The sequence below is a fragment of the Mycteria americana genome, chromosome 3 (genome assembly GCF_035582795.1).
Source record: "Mycteria americana isolate JAX WOST 10 ecotype Jacksonville Zoo and Gardens chromosome 3, USCA_MyAme_1.0, whole genome shotgun sequence".
NCBI lineage: Eukaryota > Metazoa > Chordata > Aves > Ciconiiformes > Ciconiidae > Mycteria > Mycteria americana.
In genome coordinates, this window is record NC_134367.1 from 50,017,410 (window position 1) to 50,035,174 (window position 17,765).

At 45.3% G+C, this 17,765-nt stretch overlaps 1 protein-coding gene across 3 annotated transcripts; it reads right to left on the reverse strand.

Moving 5' to 3' along the window:
• Nucleotides 1-14,003, reverse strand: POPDC3 (popeye domain cAMP effector 3). 3 transcript variants are annotated; one of them, XM_075498466.1, is made up of 4 exons: nt 13,779-14,003; nt 3,681-4,425; nt 1,580-1,688; nt 1-643 (listed from the first exon to the last, which is right to left on the reverse strand). In XM_075498466.1, exons 2-4 carry the CDS (start codon nt 4,169-4,171, stop codon nt 323-325), a joined length of 921 nt encoding a protein of 306 aa, XP_075354581.1. In that variant the 5' UTR covers nt 4,172-4,425; nt 13,779-14,003; the 3' UTR covers nt 1-322. The 3 variants fall into 3 exon arrangements, with proteins under 3 accessions (XP_075354581.1, XP_075354580.1, XP_075354582.1); XM_075498465.1 differs by lacking the exon at nt 13,779-14,003 and adding an exon at nt 13,090-13,346; XM_075498467.1 differs by lacking the exon at nt 13,779-14,003 and adding an exon at nt 8,322-8,352.
• Nucleotides 14,004-17,765: the final 3,762 nt, after the last annotated feature.

Here is a 17,765-nt window from a genome sequence, read left to right on the forward strand (position 1 = left end):
TTAAACACAACACAAAGGCCACCACAATTACAATAAAACTTCAGCCTGTTATGATTGCTTTCCTCCAAAAGTAAGGAGATGAAGATCAACAAAAGAACCAACAGAAACTAAACATATTGCACAAACAGTCAAAATGAGGAAGCCAACCCGCTGGCTCTAGAGAGAGGAAGAATTCAAGCTATTCCAATGAAAGTAAATGGCACTTGTCAGTCAAATTTGGCTCAACTGGGTCTCATTCTGCTTCATCTTTCTGCTCTTCTGCTTCACCGCTTTGCATTTCCCTTCATCACTTTGGGGAATGGCTGCAGCAGAGTTTTCCTTCCTAGGACTGTGTGCTGAAGGAGCCGCAGTTTGTAACCCCCGAGGGCTTGCGCCGGGGGGACCCTCTCTGTAGGTGGTGGGAGGGCTGCACAGGAGGGGTCTCTGGCAGTGAAACGTGGTAGAAGTTTGGTAACCGAATGTCGTACCTAAAGCCTTTCCCCACGTGCACTCTGTCATTCAAGGCATACAGTTTTTCAGCAATGTCGCTCCCAATTAAAATTGAGAACAGGCGGGAGATGAAACGGTGTTTAGCAAACAGCAGATACAGCTTCTTTCTCCTCCAGGCCACGTACCGACAATCTGTCTCTGCTGTAAGTGTTACCTATAGAAGAGAAAATTAGAATTGGCTAGGCAATAAGGCAGTGATATTGCCGCTGCTGCCCTTACTCAGAAAGGATCCCCTCTCTCTCAGCAGGCAACGCAGGCTGTGCCTGTAACGTACACTTCGCGTCTTCGCACCTACTGCAATTAAAGCCATTTAATCCAGCCAGAGAGCTCTGGGAGGTCTACTGTATGCAAAAGACAAGCGAGAAGGGTGACCGGGAACAGACCAAATGATTGCGTCTTGTCGGCCTCAGCGACAGCATGCCCGTGCCCACGCTGAACGGCAGCCCCAGCCAGGACGCGGGCTGACGGCGCACCCCAGCCTCGGCCCTGCACTCCCTGCTTCGCGCTCAGAAGCCCCAGCTGGAAAGGCAGATCTAAAGAAAGCTCCCGACAAATGCTATTTGCCCTCGTGACGCGAGACATCAGATCCCACACAAGCAGGAGCTAGCCTGTCAGTCAAGTGACAGCAGTGGGAGGGCTGATGGATCACAGGGGCAGCCCCGAGGGACACCGGGTCCCACGCTGTCCCCCCATGCCAAGCTGTACCACAGCCATGCCTCTCGCCAGCCCGCGCTCTCCAGTTCAGCTCCCATAGGGAAACCTCTTCAGCACCAACCGCCACCCACCTCCTGCAAACCTGGTTTCTCAGGGCTGGATTTTAGCACAGCCAAAGAATGCAAACAGAGTCTACCTCCCGGATTAGCTTTAAGAAAAACCCCGTTTGTTGTAACAATAAGATGCAAGCAGAAGGAAGATACAAACAGCATAACCAGTCCAGCGGGTAAAGAGGACTGCCCTCCCCAAATTAATGGAATGCCACTTGTTTGTATAATTTCACAAACGAAACCCACAACTAAATGAACTTATTTCTAAACCAATTAGTACTTGAACAGTTTTCTGTAGTATTCAAAAAACCCCCCTCCACTTTTACCTGGAAAATTCCCTCTTCTGTGGGCCTCAGTGAATCCCATTCAGGAGAATCCAGAAATTGAAGAGGAAAAATATAATGCAGAAATTCCCCATCAACTGTCACTCTGATCCTACCAAGATAAGATGTGTTAATTTGTTAGTACTACGTGTACAGCAGCAACGACTGCAACAAGAATGTGTTATTTCTACTATGTGAGGAGTTTAAATACAGCTTTGAGAGCACGAAAAAGCAATCACTGGCCAACAGTATCCTAATTATATTTTTGAACACAACTTGATCAGGCCACTTGAAAGAGAATACAAGACAATCGTGCAACTGAAATGGAAATCTTTCTAGGCCTTACTCAAGTCATACGTGCCTCTCTGGGGCAGGTCTGTGCAGCGACATGCAAGCTTTGTCATGAAAAGGTCAGCGTGCACCAGAGAAGTGAAAGACCAATGCACATAACACTGTTTGCCTCCTTCACTTGAAAGCCATGGGATATACTTCTAGGTTTGGCAAATATGCATTTTAGAGGGAACAAAGTGGCAAAAGCAGGGCGTGGGAAGCAGGAGTTCCCCACGGCATGTGTTAGGTTGGGCTCTCTCAATGTTTAACAGGAATTACATGGCCACAGGACTGTCTCTGGAGCCAGGAGAACAGCACGGAGGTATGGGATCTCTGTGTGAATGCTGTGTCCTTCTGCAGATGCCAAAGAAAAACTTTCTTTCCACTTTTTAAATCATATTTAAGTGTGAAGGCACACAAGCAGGAAACGTATGCTTAATCCTCAAGAGCTAAAAGAAGAAAAGCAAGCTGTAGGAGTCCCCTTTTTACATCTGCTCTGCACAGAGATTAATGCTTCTTACAAAATCAGAAGCAGCAGCCCTATACTGCACAAAGGAGGGTAGCAGGAACTCCCTGCATGATTACTAACTGGCTGGGCACGTAGAAGGATGGACACCTCCCCTTCAGTATGACTATGACCAAAAGCAACCTCCACATGGTACTTTCTAGACAGCTCCCAAGAATGCTCTGAATGTCACTAAGGACACCTACCTAAAATCCTTATTGTTCATTGCAAGTAGTCCTAAATCAGCTGAGTTTCAAGCTGCCTACAAATTCCATCTGTCCATGCAGCAGGCTGTCAAAACACACCTACAAAGTGTCCCATCAAAGACAGACCATGGCCATCATCTCTGAGTATCCCATCTACTCTTGTGGTGCTCCAGTACTGTACAGCACTTTGTATACAGTATGACAGCTACTATTTCCCTTCAGGAAAGCACCAGCAAGGTTTCCAGAAGGGTCTCCAGTAAGCAGGTGGATTTTTTGTAGTTTAGGGTTTAGCCTAGGATTATTAATAGGCTAAATCCTATTAATATTTATATTACTTGCATTAATATTTAATCTTTTGTACTGGAAAATGAACAAACAATACACAAATCAGGCTTTTTTTAAGTAAGCACAAGCAGGTGGATTTTTTGCCTCAGGGCCTAACTAAGGGCCACAGCATACAGTAACTGTAGACTCAGTTCTCAAATCTTGATAGGGCTGGACTATGTCCCCTCGTAATGGAAGGGCACTTTTAGGCCTTCTGCTCTCCCTTACTCCCTCTCTTCTCCCACTCCCCAGAAAGCAACCACATACAATCTGTATCGAAGTCAATCTCTCTATTAAACAGTTTGTCTCAGTATATTCAGTTTCATAACTACCTTTTAGCCCTGTTTCAGATGATAGTAGCAAAGAAAAATAAGATGCTGTGTTTATCAGCTAGGCAGTAGATAGCAAACCATAGCCTGAAGACTGAAGCATACATTTGTTCCCTTTATCTGCCTAACCTGTTAGGTGCTATGATACAGTGGTCTGGAAAAGAATGACTTAAAATCCTTTTCTTTATGCTATTACAGATTTTAACAGTGCTTAGTGTTTTTACGCTAGTGCTGTCCCAGACAAGTGTATTTAGCCTATTAATATTTATATTACTTGCATTAATATTTAATCTTTTGTACTGGAAAATGAACAAACAATACACAAATCAGGCTTTTTTTTTTTGCTTTCATTTTCAAGAAGGAGGAAAAAATAAAGATATTTGCAGTAATCTGAACAAACCGATACAAACCTGCCTGACACAAGCAAGGACAGTTTATCAATAGGTGTTTTGCCCTGCATGGCGTAACAGTGTTCCTTCTCCAGGGTAACCACTTCTGCATCGCAGCACAAGACAATCTTCCTGTAGACAGTCAAGGAAATTCCCAGAGGCTGGAAGAGAGCGTTGTAGAGTTCCTGGAATTCTCTGTCAAAGGAAACACTCCTAACTTGGTAGGTAACGTAAATGAACTGGACGAAGCATATAGCAAACAGTATAAAATTCCAGGAGAATATATCAGCAGCACAGACATCCAGCCAAGCCCAAACAGAAGAGCAGAGAAAGCCCAATCCAAGCAAGCTGAAGACATAGAGAAGCCCAAAGAATCCACTTCCACCCATGAAGCCCACAACAAAGAGAATACTGGCTAGGTGGTAGATAGATCCCTCTGCCTCTTGCTTCCAGGTGGTACACGTAGGATGTGCATATATCAAACTTTCCCAAAAACTTGCATTTTCTCCCATGGCTGGAACAATTTTTCGATTCAGCTGAATCTTAGAAATTTTTATTTATGAGATGCAGCTAGCAGGGTCCTTTGCTTTTCCATTCTTGCAAACTCTGCTCAATGATCACATAACGTCAGGGTCTCTTTTGGTAGTAAAGTCGCACTTAGGATTTCCAGCAACTAGGAAGCTAACATTCTCAGAAGGCAATGCTGTTTCTTGTCAGTTCATGCATTGTTTTGACTTTGGCCGTGTTATCTGTAGCTTCATCTGATCTGGACAAGTGAAGAAAAGATAAATTACTTATAAAATTATTTTCATCAATTAAACTCTATCAAAGCTTTTATTATCTAAAACCACAGACTGCATTACAATCTTCCAATGCCCCTTGTAGCCCTGTGATTCCAGGATCAAACCTTAATATTCATTCAATTGAAGATCATGTTTCTGTATCTATGATCCCTGCAGCAACTGTCAAATCGCCACTAAATCCATCTAAACCTGTACATAGCATCCACAACATCCAGTGACAAGCCTTTCCACAGGCTAACTGCTGAGAAGGTAGTTGCATTTGTTGGTCCTGAACCTGCTGCCTGCAAGTCTCATTTAATGCCCTACCTAGCTCTTGGACAAGAAGTGACAGTGAACTCTTGTTCCTTGTTGACCGCCTCCATCTCACTCCGGATTTCGGTCAAACCACTCTCCTTTCCCTCCTTCGCCTTTCTCTTATCATTAATGAGTTGAGCAAGGCTGCTCTCTGTCCCTGGAGACAACAAACTACATCCCCAAACATCACAATAAGGGAAACCCAGGTATCACGGGGATGGTCTTTTCTACTCCAGGGACGACAGGCAAAAAGCTGTCATGTATAAGGAAGACTACAAAGATTAAAAGCAGCTTTATACAAATTATGTTATTAGAACATGAAGTAGTCCTGCAAAATACTTCTCAAAGGGCATTTACAATGCAATTTTACATTCGAAGTTCTACCTTGTATAATTTCATGCCACAGACCACAATTTTATTGTTTAACACTGTAAAATGTTAAACATGCTATTTGTTTCCATATGATAATGTATTCCTAAGAGTTAAATAAAAACACACAACCAAAAAGCATGAAAAAACCAAAATAATTTTTTTTTTTAAAAAAATCAAAACCAGCTTTCTATGTCTGTCTTTTGAAGTAAAAATACATGCTTCAATGTGACATTAGACATGGCAGCAATTGCAAAGCCAGAGCCTATCAGTAATGTAATCAGGATTGAAACCCACCAAAGTCTTTAACTGTCTGGTTCTTTTCCTGGTAAAACAGCAGGGAAGCTAAGAAATATCTTGCTATCTAAATTATTAGACTCTCTAGAATATCAAAAGGTAGCTTTTTTTTTCCCCAAGAGTCACAGAAGTCAATACTTAAAGAGTACTGCTGATGCAGTGAAGCATCCAACATCATTCAGCAGGGCTTTCAGTGGCATTTTTGTTTTTTTTACAGTGACAGGTCTAAGAAATTAATAAAGCAAAGTCATATCACATTTTCTACCTGCTACAGCTTTACTTCTTTTAAGTTTATTCAAGCCCCAACATTAATTCCATGATTCAAAAACACTAATGCTAAATGAAGACATAAAATCCTAAACAACCGAGCAGCAGATTTCAGAAGAAAAGGTTAGGAGGAGAGCTCTCCCTCGCTGGGAGTGGTGATAGGGAAGTCACTGACCCATAAAAGTATCACAGCTACGGAGCACGGAACCCCTCCAAATTAAAATGCTCGATATCCTACTGCAGTGGAAGAACCAGCATTACAAGAATGAGGTAGTTTGCAACTATAAGCTTTTCTGTTTGTCTCTTTACCCGAATACTCTTCTCTGGTACAGGATTCCCCCCAGATGCAGGACTTAGCCCTTGGAGAATGGGAGATGAGAACTGCATCAGCTATGAAGAAGTTACCTAGGCATGGTAAGAGCATGAGGAATTTTAAGTGGTACTTCTGTGATCAAGGGGTAAGATTTCTGAACCAAAAGAAAATAAAACTGGAACATGCAGTTCCCAGACCTTGTATTCTGAGTCCAGTCAGCATTTCCACTGCACAGCCAAAAATTGGTGGCAGAAGTTTTTTGTTTGATTGTTTGTTTTTTTAAATAGAATCAATAGAATCATAACAGTGATTCTGGATTATTGTTAATACTTCTACTCTATTGCCAACGTTTTGCTCTGAGCAGTTCTCATGAAGACCCTAATTTCTACAAAAAACTTGGTGTTTTGAATGGAACCATGACTGAGAACTTACACGGGAAGCTGTATGCATGCCACAAACAAAACCACTGTGGATCCATACTATGATCTGCTTTCCACTACCCATGTCTTTCTGTCATGTAAAGTCACACACTGCAATAGCTTGACATGATGTTGCAATAATTTCACAAAATTTATGTTCAATTTCCAATTCACTTGTAGCTTTCACAGTCTGCCCACACTACAGCTCACAGCATTGCTGTAAAACATCTATTCATGACAAGACAGGTCAAAATAATTTGGAAGGAACAGCACACCACTAGGACACAGATAGAGGGTCATTGTACACAAAACCAAAGCCCTGGAAAAACTGTCCTGTATTTGTAACTGTTTATTGTTGGAATGGGACCTGTCTCCCAAAACCACTGTATGCAAAATTCCCATTTATTTCGGTAGTTCTGCACAATGAGAACTTTTACTGTGCTACAGCATCACCCAGGCTGGAGAGGGCCTCCCTCCATCCGGGCAAGAGGAAGGGCAAAGGAGGGAGGCCAGCACTAGCACAGAATACAGCCTCACCAACATGACACTCTCCCGAGCTACGCAAGGTGTGCGGGCAAAAACAAACCCTCTGGAAATACTGACGAAGCCTCCTACTAAATGGAGCTGGTTTCTTAGGGCTACGGTGATGAGCAGGTATGCTTGCTGCCAGTGAACTCCAGGCAGAAAGAGAGGATTCACCTCTTCTTAATCAAGAAATTATTCTAAGATTTGGGAGCTAAAAAATGTTGGGTTTAGAGCAGAGACGATAGTATGTATGTGCCTAAGTAGAGTAAAATTTCTAATTTTGATCAGTATTTAGTGCTAGATAAGGCCTTTCACATTTTTCTTTATAGTTTCTACAAGTCCAAAATTTAAACTCGATGTCTTCAGAACAGTCACTCTGAGTAAGCCATTCATCTACTGCAAGTGGGAGTGGGGGAAGAAAAATCCCCCAAACCAAAAAACCAAACAGCTGTGGTACCAACTGTGAGTCATCCTCCACTGACGACCCGTCTACAAAGTCCTGACAGTAGCACGGCATTACCAACTTTGTAAGCACCCGGAGGGGACACCATCCTTTCACTGAGATGCTTCGGCATTCTTAGCTACCAGGACAGGGAACGTGCCAACTGACGTGGCCTTGTTTGACGTCCTGCTTCAGCTGTCCTTCCTGTGGTGAACAGTTATCACTACAGGTTCATTTGACGGTGGTGATCAGGCAAGCTTCAGCAGGAAACTGCATTTAAAGCAGGTAACTTTGATTATAAGCCTGATGAACTGTAGCTTCCCCAAGTAAATGTTGAATACTTTCTACTCTGTCCCATGCCTAAGGGGAAGCACCACCATGCACAAGCACGGTCTCCGCTATGTGACTACCGTATTCAGAATAACACAACATTGACATCCGTAGGCTGCCAGGGCCAGAGGTGCGTGGAAGAGGTCTCCTTCCAGCTCAGGAAGGAGACATGCCCTGCCAACGCAGGCTGAATTACTGGCATGCTTCTGGGTGTTTTGCCCCACCACATGTCCCACCCTCTCCAGCAGGAGCAGATCAAGTGCTGGGAAAAATCAGCCCAGACTAGAGATGCGAGCAATATACAGCGGCATGGACCTCTTTTAAAACAAACAGCAGCATTGCTGAAAGGACTAAGCTGTCATCAGAAAGTGTTAAAATCAACGAGTTTGCTGGAGCTTCAAAGCAGTAAACTATTTCACTTATACACTCCAAAATAAATACCTGCCAGCAACTTAAAACTTCATATAAGCAGCATGCTAAAGCAGTCAAAACAGAATGAATTTATATTGTAATTTAAATGCACATAGTACAACCTCCTCCTCCCCAAATGGGCGTTTTCCCCATACGCTGTAATATTCCCACAAAGAATTACCAATTATGTACATTTTTTATTTGCTTGAGAACTGGGTACTTCACTCCATTTTTGTCACTGACGATTCAAATTCAACTCTGAGAAGCTTTGAGTGTTAGTTCCTGTGTCTGGATCACAATAATTTCTGCAAAAAATAAACCCTAAAAGCCCTGAGGCCACCAGCAGTTCTCTCTGGTCTTTTTAATTAAGTCAAAAGTAAAGCTATTCAGAGTTCGAATACTCCATTCTTTAGTTGTCTTATCCCAAGTATTCAGCCAGAAAGCCCTCAGCACTTTCACACTGTACATGCTGATTGTGTAACCAGCCTGGATGAATTGTTTGCTACAGGTCTGGAAGCAAAAGGGAAGATTTTCCTTTATAGCCTATATGCTTTCAGGTACAAAATGAGATTATGCTGGATTTAGCAGGATTTGTCTCACTGGTTTTAGCCATTTACAGTGGAGATGTTTATACATGAGCTAGTGGCCACAGCCTGGCTCAGCAGTCAGTGAAGCTGCTCCAGCAGGTCCGTGGGGAGCCAAGTGGTCCTTCCAGCCAAGGGAGGCCCTCCCAGCCTCGACACCCCCCGCTTCCAGAGGGACCAGCTGTGAGCACCCCGTCTAGGCTGGCAAGTTACATCTGCTCTGGCCATCATTTAGATGTATAAAAAGAAGCTGTTCCTTAATTTTAGCATGTACTTCCTCTAACATGCAATGTAAACGCATACGTCGATTAACGTACCCCTTCCTTCCATTGCCCCTATGCCTCTGAAATCCTCTCTCTGGCCCCCTACTAATACCTATTGCTCTCAATGGTTGTTTATGTAGCACACTTTCCCCAAGCTACTCTCCTTCTGCAGTTGTTCACTCGGGGTTAGATACCCAAAGGGACCAAGACAACCAAACTCTTAATCGCAATGCACTGTCTAAGTCGGTGCACAGAGGAGTTACGCACCTACAGAGAGGTATGGCTACACATCTATAGGCAAGTATGGGCAGACAAACAAGCTATTTTCAGTGATAAACTGTCCTTGAACCCACTCCGGGCTCAAAACATGCATGCAGCAATTAGGACAGGGACTAACACCACAAGCTAGCTTACCTTAAACTTCTTGAGACTATATCCTACAGAAAGCAGTAATTATAATACTGGAAAACACATGGTTTTCCCAAGAAAATGTAGCCTGTGTAATTTAGAGAAGGCTACAGTAGCTTCCTCACAGTCCATAACATCTATTCAGGAAGATGGAAGGAGAATGAGGAAGAAAAGGACTACCCAGTTCAAAAGACAAGGTATCAAGATAATAAGTCACTACAAAACTAGATATATTCAGATTACAAAGACAGACAAGCATACATAGCAAAGGTAATTAATTAACGGGACAGCTTTAAAGATTTCCTTTGCTGGGAATTAAAGAAGTCAGGATGCTGTCTGGTACCTAAAATAAATCCAGGTATGCTATTATTAAAAAATTAATTTATTTACTACAATTCTATTTTTTATTCTACAGGAAGTCAGATTGGATGATCGCAACAATGTCTTCTGGACTTTTGTCCTAAGTTATTTAATATTAAAAAGTTGTATATACCTAGAAAGTTACGTAGCTGATCTTCCCCAATGAAATCTAGAAGCCTACCTCAGGTACCAACTAAGCAGCTACTTTAGACAACAGAAAACACTGAAGACAGGTATATCTCTGAAATTATTCCTCATATAGGCCTTCCAGGAGAAACCTTCATCCATGTGGAGCCAGCATCCCTTCCTGCCAATGTTTTTCAAAGAAAGGGATGTTTTATCAATGAATGCTTTAACACGAAACATGTATGCAACTCTGGCAGCCGAGCCTCAGGATCCCGCTCCCCAGGTGAGTGTCCCCATCGCAGAACAAAGAGCGACTGCGGTGCGGTTCTTCCTCCCTCAGTCTCCTTTCTGCACAACATCACAGCTTCAAAAAGGGCAGCAAGTGACCCACCCACATGAGTCAAAATGAGTCACTTGGGGCACCCACATGGGAGGAGGGAAGACGGATTTGCACTCCCTTGGGCCGAGGAAGGCATCCTGTGTCTCACTGATGCCTCATCGCTATGTCTCACCCCCTGGATCAGTGCTCTGAGTGCAGGTTGTCACTTGGAAAGTAAAGCATCTCAGGCCTTAGGAAAAGCAGTCAAAAGTCCTTCCAGTACCGCCCTGGGCCGTGCAGGCTGCAGTTGCCAAACTGGACCCCTGCCCCTGGAGCACCCATGGGAAGTGATACCTTCTCGGAGTGCAATCCTTCTGGGAATGCCCAGAGCTACAAAACAAGCAGCTGGGGCACATCCAACCGTCAGTGGTGCTTCGCTGTCTTCAGGGCAGCTCTGAGAAATAACCACCAGCCAAGTGGGACTTTTCAGGGCCAAAACCCTGCTCTGGTCAGGCAGAATTTAGGCTCCCACATTCAAGGTTGTTCAATCAAGACCCCCCTTCAGTCAGCTGCTGCCTAACCCTGGAGACACCCCAACGCCGTGTCTACGTTGAAGTCAATGGTCCACACGAATGACCCACCAACGGCATGAGGCTGGTGACTGGCTGTCCTCCTCGCCAGGCTGGGCCTGACTCCTGTCTCCCTGCTGCAGCGGATGCAGAACTGCTTTCTCCAAAGCAGAGCCCTTTAAGGGGAGCCTTTTCATGGGACTTTCAATTCATTGAGCTTGTTTGGCTGAAGCTGGGAAGGACTGATTCTACTTACAATTTGCTCAAATTCCTACTAATCTTTTTAAGAAGTGGAAAAAAGCTGGGCGGGGGGGAGGCATCGAGAGAGAAAGAAAACCCACAGCAAAACAGAAGAGTTTAAGGTTCATTAAAAGCACTGCATACAGTGAAGCTGCTATTATTTAGTCTTTAAATATTTAAAGAGCAGCTTACTATACACAGCTTACAGTACTTGAACGATTCCTCATTTATCACTGTAAAATATACAGTGCAATCCTCTGTGGTTGCAAAGCCAATATTGAAGATGCTATCTATTTTATCATCTAGACAGTATCTGATATGAAAAAAAAGTACAGATTTTCTTCCAATTTGAATCAGAACTGATGAACCATAAGTACATGCGGTATTCCTGCCAAACTAAGAAAAATAATCACCTCCCTCCTTTTTTTAAGGTCTTTTGCTCCTAGGAAACATGAATATGGAATGACAGTCAAACATTTTTAAAATTACGGATTGCTAGCACTTGGGTAAATTTGAGCAAGGCTCTTGTATATTGAAGAGCATTGGCCAAATAACAATTCAGGGGGTCTGTTTTATTGTGTTTTATAATAAAAATGGCAAAGTGAAGCACGAGTTCAAGCTTTTCTACAGTTCAACTTTTAAATTAATAATAGAGAAAGCAGCTACAATGCATATTTCACAAGTGCTTTAAAACTGTGTTAATGAACTCCGCAGAATCCAGCTTAAATGAGTTTGTACAGTGTAGTAGTGCCTTTGGACAGGAATGTATTCCCATGAAACCAACCACCTGATGTGAACTTCATATCCCAAAAAAGAAATAAACACAAAGGTTTGGTTCATCGCACTACCCCGCATGTACAACTGGATTACGGGGAAGTAGTGTCATGAGCCATGTGTTCAAACAGATAAAACAGCACGCTGAACCATGAAATGCCACATTTATGTACCCCGTGAGCTCTAAACCAGAGCGAAACACAGTGAAAGGTAGCGAGGATGCCCTAATGGAGCTGCTGAAATTATTTATCTTTACTGGAGGGTTGGGGGTTAGAAGTACAGTTCTACTCTCTGCTTTACTGGAACGAGTGTCATACGGCTCTACATACAAAACAGAGCCAGGCAGAAGCACACACATGGCACTGGTTTAGCATCACTTTCATTAGTTTTCTATCTACGAGAGCCAGAATACTCTTAGTTTCATCACGTAACATAATCACAAACGGAGGCTTTGTTCACTGTACAATATCTGACTTCAGTTTGGGCAACAGCGGCATGCCCAATTACAGGTACTGTATCATCATCTGGAGACACAGATCAGAGTTCTTTTTCGCAAGGTAGTGGAACACACTAAAATGATAAAATCAAATCTCATCTCCAAAGAGCCTGCACACTTAATAAAAAGCTTAAATGTAGCTTCTGCTAATGACCCTTTTCCTGAATCCTTAATAAAGTTTCTGTTCTCAACTTTCAACCACAAAAGGTTTTCCTGCCACAAACTTTGCCTTCACAATTACCTGTATCACATTTCTTTCTGTTTCAGTATCTGTTCTCCTCACTACAGGACTTAGAGCATACTTGCTATTTTGTAGGCAAGGCGTTTCTTAAAAACTTGGCATTTTAAGCTACTTTATTACTTGGCACCACACAGAACTTTGTGGAAAGCCTGAACAGCAACAGTTCTGCAGATGTGGAAACCATTTCTTGTTTTGCTGTGGTCAGTGAAGACATTATCACTTGCACGTATACAATCATATTCCCATTAATCAACAGAGTGGCAAGATGCCCTAGTTCTGGAAGCCAGATTTCATCAATGACATCTTTATAACACTACCAGGTGGTCCATGATTCAGTATTACAAGAGATCAGCCATATAAAATGTTTGCCCATAAAGTGATTGACAGCCTAAACACACACAAAGCTTTACAGAACAGCCGAAGAAAACGTGGTAAAATATTATAGTTTGGAAAAATATGTTTGGAAAAAAATATTATAGTTTGGGGAAAAGAAGTGTTTTCTATCGTTCGTTGTACCTTTGGAAAGAAACAACTGCAAATGCAAAACTAGATCTTAATTGCAGGGTTCATCTGCTCTTACCATTTGTTGATGGGGAGAGAGAAGCAGCAGACAGCGGCAGCCTATGCAGCGAGCCCCTAGTCAGTGGAAGAAATCCCCGGATCCCGAGGTGGTTTTGTGAAAGTAGCGATACTCCCCGCGTCAGCTCCTGTGTGAGCGGCAGCTGCTGCACCCCAGGAGAAAGCAGAAACCACGCTTTCCTAAGAAACGGCCCTAAACCCGAGATACGTAACGAAGAGTCTCGCTTCAGACAGAGCCCTCGGGAGGGGCAGAGCGGGGCACTGTGCCCCGCTCCTTCATAACGGCGACGCGGTAAAGCTCTCCAACTTCTAGCCGAGGCTGAACTCGGGCGCTCCGGTCCCCACAGCCGGCCCGCACCGCGGGGCGCGCCGGGGAGGAGCGCACCGCTCCCAAGGCGGGCAGCGCCCCGACCCGCCCGGCGCCGCTCCCCGCCTCACACCGCCCAGCGCTCGGGGCGGCAGCCCTCCCCCGACGGCCAGCCCCCGCCGCCGCCCCGGGCCCAAGCGGGTCTCGCCGGAGCGCGGCGCGGCGGGAGGCGGCCCCGGCTCCCCCTCGCCCGCGGCCCCAGAGCGGGGCGACGCTCCGCGCGCTGCCTGACTGACAGCGCCGGCGGGGGGCGGGCGGAGGCAGCGCCGGGGCTTCTGCCCGCCCCGGCTCGGCCCGGCCCCCGCCCTGCCCGCGCCCCTTACCTGCCCCGTGCCCCTGCCCGCGCCCTCGGAAAAGTTTCTCGCCCGTCCGGACGGGGCCGGGACGGGCTCGGGCTGCCGCTCCCGGCCCCGCCGGCCCCGCGTCCCGCCGCGGGCACCGAGCCGCCGCTGTGACTAAAATAGGCAGAAGCCGGCGGGAGGCTGCGGGCGGCGCCAGCTCCGGGGCCGGCACCGAGCGGCCGCAGCGCGCAGGCGCCTCCCGCCGGCCCCGGGGGGCTGCGGGCGGCGGGGCACCCCGGGCGAGGCGAGCCGCGCCGGGCCGAGCCGAGCCCGGGGCAGCCGAGGCGGCGGGAGCTGCCGCCCGTCCCGGCGCGCTCCTCCCGCGGCGGGGGGCGGAGGCCGCGCTCCCCCCTCCCGGCAGCCGGTCCCGCCGCGGGGCTACCCCGCCGCCCCGCGCTGCCGGTGGGCGCCGGAGGCGTCGAAGGGGCGGGCGGGGGAAGGAGGCGGCGGCGCCGGTGGCTGCGGAGACCCCCGGGACGGCAGAGCCCGCGGCGGTGCCGCCCGCTGAACTTGGGCACCTTAAAGCCCGTTGCGGCTGCAGCCCCGGTGCTTGGCTGGGACTTGGCCGCAAACCCCGCGGCTTTTGAGACAGGCAGAGAAAGACGGCTCCTTGGTACTGCTGCCGCGGGTTAAATTGTCCGGAACTAGTGGTTTGGAATAAATAAAAATACAGGTTTCTGCTCTTTCACCTGCTCACCCTAGCAGCATGTTTCTTCAGAAGGGAGGTGCATGCCTTGAGGGTTGCCTTCATTTCATGACCGGTGCATCTATTTATACACCATCTTCAGTTATTTCGTTTCAGGACAAGCGTATGCCTCACCAAGAAGACAGTTAAAAGCCTTGGGACGGTGTCAATACGCCAGCCCTTCGGCGTACTAGCCGTGCGTTTGTTCCGGTGATCACTGTGTGTCTCGGGGAGAGAGAATTTACTGACGGAAGGAGACAGGCTTACAAGTTGTTAATAGGCAAAAAATCACGGCATATTAAATGTGCAGCTCGTGTTAGTGCAGAAGCTAGTTCTCAATAACCGGAGCATGAGCAATAGCATCTTTCCAACAGTAAGTGTGGAGAACCTCGTGTGCTTGCCGCTGGCCAGCTCTGAGGTCCCACGGCAAGCTGACACGCTCATCGTGCAGCAGGGCGATGCAGGGCAATGCACTGACGTGAACTTCTCCAGAAGTAAAAGGACAGAGCGACCTGTCGTCTGCTAGATAGAGGGATTAGGGCTTTGCTTAACACCTTTGTGAACTTGCTTTCCCACAGGGGTTCTATATTTTCAAAGATTTTTAGCTCCATATTTACCAGGGAAGAAGATGCATACATTTTTTGAATAATCAATTCCCCTAAAACTTGAGAAAACGAAGAGCCAGAGCAGTTTAACCCAAAGCTATCCTGAGTTACATATATTCAAAACTTCATTATCTGATTGCAGTACTTATTTTTATATTTATTATTTTTGAGAGAAAAAAGTCTTTTTATAGATCTAATCAAGTATGTATTAAGGTTCTTGTAGTTAATTAAACATTTAAAGGGTTTTGCAGTGTAGCTCAAAATACTTACCCTTCAGACATGCTTTGCATATGATATTTTACAACTTATTTAATTTTAGCAGTATCGTTTGAGAGATTTCTACACTGGCAAACCTGAGGCAGTGCTGATTTACTTTTTTTTTCCCTTTTTGTTCTTTATACTTGGGTGGAGTTGAAAGCACCCAACCACTTATTCAGATTTATCCCCAGCTGCATCAGGCATAAATTTACCCAGTATATTTACTCTTCATTGGGATGATAGCAAAGGGATGGGGAAATACATAATAAAAGAAGGATGTTAAAGTTTTTTATTTGATCTACTTACCTACTTAGATTACGTTGTTCTAATAAACAACTATTATATCAATTAAAACATGTTCCTCCTAATCATCATAAAAGAAGCGAGAAAATTTTAATGGCATATCTGTAAGACACTTTTTGAGTTGTACATAGTTGGAAGCAATGGTCGTCATAATGCTCCACAGACATACAGATCACCAAGGAACAGTTCTACTATGATAATTTTTATTTTAATTCAATCAACTCCACATCAAATATTCTCTAGCACTTTAAGACTGAGACTACAAATGACCTTCTCAATCTAGCCTTGAAAATCAGGCCTAGATGAGAGAACCAAGGGAGGCAATAACAAAATGGCAAAGCCACTACGTGTTGAGGAGAGACTAGCACTGCCCGGCGTGCTCTGAACCAGCCACTTGAGTGATCGGACTACTCTTTGATATATGTAACACCGCTTGTGGTACTTCTGTAAAATGACTATTTTTAAAAGCTCAAATAGTATAATAAATGTAAAGCCAAAGCCAAATTATAACCAATATTATACTTTGCAGCAGTATGGCAAGGTATAAAGGTCACAGTTAAAGGCAGGCTTACAAGAGAGCCTGCGGTGAGACTCAGAAATCCAGTATCGGACCTGAAAAGCTGTAGGAGACTTTGTGGCCCTGGGTCGAGGGAGAGGCTCGGCTGTGGCAAGCGCCCTGCGCAGAGGGTGGGAAGGCACCTGGCCAAGGAGCCAGCCTGGGCCAGCTAGGAAGGGGCAGCAGAAAGTGCAAGATTTGTCCCAGTTGGGCTGGACAGGAACCTGAACACCTGAACAGGCATCTTTGTCCCACTGTTCAGCCGTGAAACTGGATGGCGTGAGTTTCTGGCTGGTTGTACAGAGCTCTCTTCTCGTACCTGCTGTTAGATTTATGGGAGTACCTTAGATGCACCTATCTCTGGGCACGCTCCATCCTACGAGAAGTCTGACAGCTCCATAAAACATGCAGATTGCCTTGCTGTTGGCTTCTCGACTGCCGTGCCTCCGGGCCCCGCTCATAGTGTTGCCGCAGTCGAGGCAGGGTTACCCGAGCAGCTGCCCAGAAGTGCCCCGGGAGTGCTGGCACCAGGCCTTCCCTTGGGTGTGCCAGCCATTTCCCCCAGACAGAGGAAGAAAAAAGCTCAGTGTGTGATTTCGGTGTCTAGAAAAGAGCCCCATCCATTTCCTCAGTAACCGCTTAAGGAGGGACTTAGGACGTCAGATGGTTGCCTTCTCCGTTATCTCTGAAGTAAAGTAATGGTGTTTCTTACATCATGCTGTACTCTAGGAGGAGAAGTTATCAATAACTGTGTTTAAGGGGGAGATTTTTTATATTTTCTTAGACTTTTTTAATGTTTAATAAATCTCTACTGCATTTTTGTTTTCCTGCATTGTCCTTGGTCAATAAAGATAAGTTATGAAGCAGGGGGATATGGTAGCAGGTGACATGATGAATTATCTCTTTAAGAAGCGATGTGCTTTTCCTCTGTGGATGTAATGTTGTGCTTCCCAGGTAGTCGCAAGAGGGCTCTTGTGTAGGAGCTCTTAGTCATTTTGGAATGAGAATTAAACACTTTACATACTTTGAAAAGGTCTTAGCAGACTTTTGTATAGCTGAGTTCTACAGAATCCCCTCCTCCCTTTATTTGCGGGTACAACTGAAGTAAGAAGAATCAGGATTGCATTCAGGTAGTAAACTAATTTTTATTGCTACCTTTTACAAGCAAGACATCAAACAAGTCATGTCATAACATGATATAATCCTGTAGTTCAGCTCATATGCAGCCTGCAGAACTGAGCAAAATTCAAATTGGAAACCTTTTTTAAAATGTCATTCGGTTAACAGCGTTCCCTGTCAGGTACAGATAACATAGTTTTTATTTAGGCAAAAGGCACTTTTTTATGCATCAGTCAAATAAAATGCTAAATAGCCCATTTAAGTTTTTGTCTTTTCACTTTTAAAGGCTTTCAGATAATAGACTTGGAATGGAGTATCCTCAGCTGCAGTTAAGGTGGAGACCCTCAGCTGCTTCTCCACCCAGGTTTCCATAAGCAAGAGCGGGGGGGATGTAGTTCCCTGACCAAGTGACTTCACACCCTGAAGCAGCCTGACCGCAGAGA

What these genes read in the sequence shown, in the direction of transcription:
- POPDC3 (XM_075498466.1), bottom strand. Translation starts at nt 4,171, where the DNA reads ATGGGAGAAAATGCAAGTTTTTGGGAAAGTTTGATATATGCACATCCT. An exon ending in TCCTTGCTTGTGTCAGGCAG is followed by an intron (nt 1,689 to 3,680) that starts GTTTGTATCGGT and finishes TTATCTTGGTAG; the next exon opens with GATCAGAGTGACAGTTGATG. An exon ending in CAGAAGAGGGAATTTTCCAG is followed by an intron (nt 644 to 1,579) that starts GTAAAAGTGGAG and finishes TCTCTTCTATAG; the next exon opens with GTAACACTTACAGCAGAGAC.